The 6,467-nt window shown below is 44.1% G+C and overlaps 1 protein-coding gene across 1 annotated transcript in view; it reads right to left on the bottom strand.

Moving 5' to 3' along the window:
• Nucleotides 1-6,467, bottom strand: part of ADGRE3 (adhesion G protein-coupled receptor E3) — a 48,197-nt gene that overhangs the window by 33,538 nt on the left and 8,192 nt on the right. The window contains exons 4-5 of the mRNA XM_049640039.1: nucleotides 3,253-3,417; nucleotides 3,095-3,114 (exon numbers count right to left, since the gene is read on the bottom strand). Coding sequence (XP_049495996.1) covers nucleotides 3,095-3,114; nucleotides 3,253-3,417 — 185 coding nt within the window. The remainder of the gene's footprint in view (nucleotides 1-3,094; nucleotides 3,115-3,252; nucleotides 3,418-6,467) is intronic.

Raw genomic sequence — 6,467 nt, forward strand, 5'->3', positions numbered from 1 at the left:
CATATATATATGTATATATATGTGTGTGTGTGTATATATATATATATATATATATATATAAGAACCAGATGAAATGTGAAACACATTAGCAAACCTTTGTAGGCAGTGTCCTGAGTGCTCTGTACGGTAGTATTTCATTTAAACCTTACTTAATCCTTGCAACACCCTGTGAAATCTATACCCTGTGAGGTGTATCTACTGATTCCCATGAATTAGTGAATTTCTTTTTTTCTCGATGAGCCTGCCTACAGGTTTATCACATGTTTATCTTTTCAAAGAACCCTCTCTTAGTTTCACTGATTTTTTCTATTGTTTTTTTGAAGTCTTTATTTAATTTATTTCTGCTCTGATTGTTTTTTTTTTTTTTGGTAGAATATCATTTTATTTATTTTTTTAAATTAAATTTATTTGTTTAAATTCAAATTAGTCAACATATAGTGTAATATTGGTTTCAGGAGTAGAATTTAGCGATTCATCACTTACGTACAACACCCAGTGCTCATCCCAACAAGTGCCCTCCTTAACGGCCTCACCCGTTTCACCCACCCCCCACCTCCCCTCCAGCAACCCTCAGTTTGTTGTCTGTATCTAAGGGTCTCTTACGGTTTGCCTCCCTCTCTGTTTTTATCTTATTTTTCCTCTCCTTCTCCTGTGTTCATCTGCTGTGTTTCTTAAATTCTACATATGAGTGAAAGCATATATTTGTCTTTCTCTGATTGACTTATTTCGCTTAGCATAATACACTCTAGTTCCATCTACGGTTGTCACAAATGGCAAGGTTTCATTCTTTTTCATTGCTAAATAGTATTCCATTGTATATATACACCACATCTTCTTTATCCACTCATCAGTTGATAAACATTTGGGCGCTTTCCACAATTTGGCTATTGCTGATAGTGCTGCTACAAACATTGGGGTGCAGGTGCCTCTTTGAATCCGCATTTTTGTATCCTTTGGATAAATACCTGTTAGTACATCTGCTCTGATCTTTATTATTTTCGTCCTTCTACTAACTTTGAGCTCTTTTCTTTTTTTTCCCTAATTCCTTTAGGTATAAGGTTTAGTGTTTGAGATCTTTTCTCTTTTTTTTTTTGTCTCTTGGGGTAGACCTGTATTACTATAAACTTCCTTCTTAGAACTGCTTTTGCTGTGTCCCTAAGATTTTGGGTCAGGGGCGCCTGGCTGGCTCGGTGGGCGGAGCATGTGACTCTTGATCTTGATCTTGATCTTGAAATCTGGAAGATTTCAATCTTCTTAAATGCACTGAGAACTTGCGTTGTGGCCTCTAACATAGAACTATCCGGAGACTGCTCTGTGTGCACTTGGAAAGAATGTGTATTCTGATGTTTTGGGAAGAAATGTTCTGAATATATCTGTTAAGTCCACCGGGTCTCACGTGTCATTCAAAGCCGCTGTTCCATTACTGATTTTTGGTCTGGATGATCTATCCAACGATGTAAGTGGGGGTGTTAAAGCCCCCTACTATCGAGTATTACTGCCAATTTTCCCCTTTATGTCTGTTAACATTTGCTTCATATATTTAGGTGCTTCTATGTTGGGTGCATATGTATTTGCCATTGTTATATCCTCTTATTGGATTGATCCCTTCATCATTATATAATGGCAGTCCTTATTTTAAAGTTTATCTAGTCTAAGTATCACTACCTCAGCTTTTGGTTTGCTGGTTTATTTACGTTTGCTTGAATATCTTTGTCCATCCCTTCATGTTCAATCTGCATGTGTCTTCATATTTTATTTTATTTTATTTTATTTTATTCCATTCTATTTTATTTTATTTTATTTTGGGGAGGGAAGAGAGAAGGGGACAGAAGATCTGAAGTGGGCTGCATGCTGACAAGTTGATAGCTGCCAGCCTGATGTGGGGCTTGAACTCACGAACCACAAGATCATGACTTGAGCCGAAGTCAGTCACTCAACCGACTGAGCCACCCAGATGCCCCCGATCTGCATGTGTCTTTAGGTCTGAAGTGAGTCTCTTACAGGGAGCAGATAGATGCGTCTTGGTTTTTAAATCCATTCAGTCACCCTATGTCTTTTGATTGGAGCATTTACGTTTAAAGGAATTATTGATAGATATGCCCTATTGATTTTCAAAGCCAGACATTCTGGGAGCTTGCCTTCCTGGCGCAGGTCCCCAGATGGGTGTTGCATGATGTGGAGCCTGAACGCCCTGCTGCTCAGGGAGAACCTTTGTACTTGTGACATCCCTCCAGCCTGTGGGTCACCGCAATGGGGGTTTTGGTTCCTGACCTGACCGTGTTTTGCTGCTGTTACCCTCCTTGATGTGGCTTTATTTCCGTGTCTTTACCTGTGGAAGAGCTGTTCGGCTAGTCTTTGGGTCGCTCTCAGAGAGAGTTGCTCTAATGTAGTTGCAGCTTTGGTGTCTTCATGGGGGGAGGTAAGTTCAGGATGTTCCTACCCTACCATCTACCCCTCGCTTCTTCTAGCTATCATCTCCCATATTTCTTGTGCAAAGGTTTCCTTGTCTATGTGGTTTCCGTGAGAGTGCTCATGCTTATACAAGATGGTGCCTCTTCTGGACAGAGATCCAAAGGTGGGCATATGACTCAAACTGGACTAATTGGTACATTTCCAAACAATCTGCAGTTAGATCCAAAAGAGAGTCAACTGATTGATCTTTGGGTGCTTGGATCATTAACCACGGTAAGATTTGGACTTGGCGGCCATATTTCCTGTCCTGCGGACTAAGAAGGCAGAGAAAGCCAGTTTGTGGTGAAAAAGAAGAAAGGGGCAGACCCAAAGAGTATCAGAGACTGAGGTGCCCTGATCGTGTGCACTAGAGTCCCTGTTTCAGTTCATTCCTGAAGCCCAGCTGTATTTTTGTCCTCGAGTTGCAAGACACATCCAATAATTGTGTATCCAATATCATACAATCCAATTGTGTAATCCAATATCATATCCAATTGTGTAATCCAATATCATAAATTCATCTTTTCTGCTTAAGTTAGCCTGAGTGAGTTCCTCTTTGCAATTCAAAGAATCCTGTCTTAGCACCTCATTACCCCCATTTCCAAAGGCCACTTGTCTTATTAACCCCATTATTTCTCTATACTTCCTTCTTTCCTTTTTTTCCTCCTCTTTCCATCATTGATTTACCTCCAGAAAATGGAAACATGTCCTAGCCTCACCACACACACACACACACACACACACGCACTTTCTGGCATTAGATTCAATGAAAAACAAAGAAGGGAGACAGGAAGACAAGACGTTTCTTACTTTGACAAGTGTTCTCATTGGAATTCTTGAATTGTGTGTCCCCAGAGAGGAGTTTGTACCCAGGATTACAGTGGCAGTGGAAACTTCCTTCGACATTCTGGCATGCAGCGTTAAGTCCACAATATACGCTAATGGGTGGTTTACATTCATCAATGTCTGGAACACAAAAGAGGAATTTAGACATTCATTTGACAAAGATTTATGGAGCATCTAATACGTGCCAGAGGCTATACCCGTTCCACCAGGGTCTGTCCTGGCTTTCCAGGACAACTCAGTCAAGGTAATGGGTTGTCTTTGTTCTTCCCTTTCCTCGTTGACTTTGGTTGGGTTCTCTGAGAAGCAGGCATTGAGATAAGAATTCATGGGCAAGTACTTCATGTGGGAGGTGATCTCAGAAAACACTGGAAGGGAGGTGGTGAAATGAGACAGGGAAAGGAAGGCAGAAAATAAAGAGCTAAGTTTCCATTGTGGGCGATAGGGACTCAATTCCCCTGGGAACCTCTGGGAGGTGGTGTAGAGCGCACACTTCAGAGGCACTTTCCAAGGGGTGGGGGGCTGGGATATTTATCGGCGAAATCTTTTTCTCTTTTAAGTTTTAATTTAAATTGTAGTTAGTTAACATATAGCGTAATATTGGTTTCAGGAGTAGAATTTGGTGATTTGTCACTTCCACACATCACCCAGTGCTCATCGCAACACGTTACTCGGTGCACATCCCTCCTTAATGCCCATCACCCATCTAGCTTACCCCCTCCCACCTCCCTCCATCAACCTTCGGTTTATTCTCTATAGCTAAGAATCTCTTATGGTTTGCCTCCCTCTCTCTCTCTTTTCCCCTTCCCCTATGCTCATCTGTTTTGCTTCTTAAATTCCACATATGAACAAAATCATGGTATCTATCTCCCCCTGACTTATTTGTTCAGCACAATACACGCCAGTTTCATCCACATCATTGCAAGTGGCAAGATTTCCTTCTTTTTTATGGCGGAGTAACAGTCCACTGTATAGATATACCACATCTTCTTTATCCCCTCATCAAGTGATGGACGCTTGGGCTCTTTCCATGCTCTGGCTATGGTTGATAATGCTTTTGTCTGCCCAATCTTACCATTTATCGGGAAAGCAGTGCTTGCAGGGATAGCTTACTCTCTGATACTCCCACCTGTCCTGAGCATGAGCTGAGTGGTCTCCGGTAGCCAGAGAGAGCCTTAGACTTGGCAAAAGAGTGGCCAAGGCTGAGGGCATCTAAAGTGGAATACTGACCATGTCTGCTGTTATGAATGTTTGTAGGTCTCCTCAATTCAATATGTTGAAACCCTAACTCCCGGTGTGGCTGTGTTTGGAAATGGGGTGTCTAAGGATGGAACAGGCTAAATGCGATCATGAGAATGGGGCCCCGATCTGATAGGATTAGTGTCTGTAGAAGAAGAGACAAGAGGGCTTCCTTCCCTGCCCGACCACTGTGTGTGTGCAGTGAGGAAAGGCCATGTGAAGAGACAGCAAGGAGACAGACACCTTCAAGCCAGGAAGAGAGGTTTTCCCCAGAAAAGAGAACTGCCAGAACCTTGACCGTGGGCTTCCCAGCCTCCAGAATGGCGAGAAAATAAACTTCTGTTGTTTAAGCTGCCCGGTCCGTGGTGTTTTGTTACAGCAACCCGGGCAGAGTAATACACCTGCTAGATTAACCGACTGAGGGAGAATGTCTTGATTAAGTCAACATGTCTCCAGTCCTGAGGGTCCCCGTAGCCCCTTTCCAAATGTCACGCGGGTGGTGAGGACGTCCCCATCCGATCTGGCAAACACGAAATGGGGAATTTTCAGACTGTGACATAGCGTCGCAGATGAGCTTTGCTGCCTGCTCCATAGCCATTCTCTTTTGAGGAAGCCAGACGTGACAGTCTCGTTCCCATCTCGCAGGCACTCTGTCCCCCAGCCTCCCCGTGTCAGCTTTCAGGTCGCACCCCTAAGCCAATGGAAAGTAAGGATGTTCTCCCTGGGGAGCCGGCGAGGAACCTCAGTGAGCGTGAGACAGAAGTGGCCACAGAGGAATGAGCCTCCGGTGGTGCTGCGTTCCCTCTGCAGCCCCGCAAGCTTGAAGACAGTTCTGTGATCCGTGGGAGGGTCGCTGATGGATCACGCGGATAAGAGGACGGAACACTCCCTACCTGGGCAGGATAGAACCTTCTGGCGAAAGTGAACAGCGGAGAGAGCGCCCGGCGCGAAGCAAGCACAGGACAAAGTGCCCCAAATAAAGGACAGATGGCAAGCGTGAAACCAGGAAGAAGAGAAACCTCAGCCTGTGGGCAAAGGCAGGGCAGGGGAAGCAGGGGCGAGCAGGGAACCCTGAGAAAATGTGAACTTCACGGGGATGTGGCCGGGGAGCTAAGGAGGGGGGTGAGACAACAGCGTTCTCCGGATCTCACTTCTTTCCTGGGGGAGGGGAAGCAAGGGTGAAATGAAGCAGCTTTTTTTTTTTTTTTAATTTCTGTATCGTTAACACACAGTGTTGTCTTAGTTTCAGGTGTATAGTGCGTGACCCTACGCTTGTTGCGTGCCCATCACGGTGGGTTCGAGCCCACCGTGGGCCTACTCGGTGCCCATCACGGTGAGTTCGCTCTTCATTCCTTTACCTGAAACGAAGCGTCTTGCTGGGGAAAACAGTGCATCTCGGCGGGGGGAGTAAGACACTCGTGTGTGATTATGAAATTAAGAGAAGAGGAGGTCGCCGTGAAGGGGATGGAAAAGTCTATCAGAACCTCCAAATAAATGAAAGAAGATGCTGATTTCGTGAATTTCTTTTCTTTTTCTTTCTTTCTTTCTTTCTTTTCCTCTTTTTCTTTATTTCTTCCCTTTCTCCCTTCCCTCTCTCTTTTTCTTTCTTTCTTTCCTCCCTCCCTTCCTTCCTCCCTTCCCTCTTTTTCTCTTTCCTCCCTTTCTTTCTTTCCTCCCTTCCCTCTTTCTTTTTCTTTCTCTCTTTCCTCCCTCCCTTCATTCCTCCCTTCCCTCTCTTTCTTTCTTTCCTCCCTCTCTTCCTCTCTCTTTCTCTTTCCTCCCTCCCTTCCTTTCTCCATTCCCTTTTTCTTTCTTTTTCTCTTTCCTCCCTCCCTTTCTTTCCTTTCTTTCTTCCTTTCTCTTTCCTCCCTCCCTTCCTTCCCTCTTTTTCTTTCTTTTCTTTTCTTTCTTTCTTTCCTTTTTCTCTCTTTCGT

Source organism: Panthera uncia, chromosome A2, assembly GCF_023721935.1.
Source record: "Panthera uncia isolate 11264 chromosome A2, Puncia_PCG_1.0, whole genome shotgun sequence".
In the NCBI taxonomy this organism is placed as follows: domain Eukaryota; kingdom Metazoa; phylum Chordata; class Mammalia; order Carnivora; family Felidae; genus Panthera; species Panthera uncia.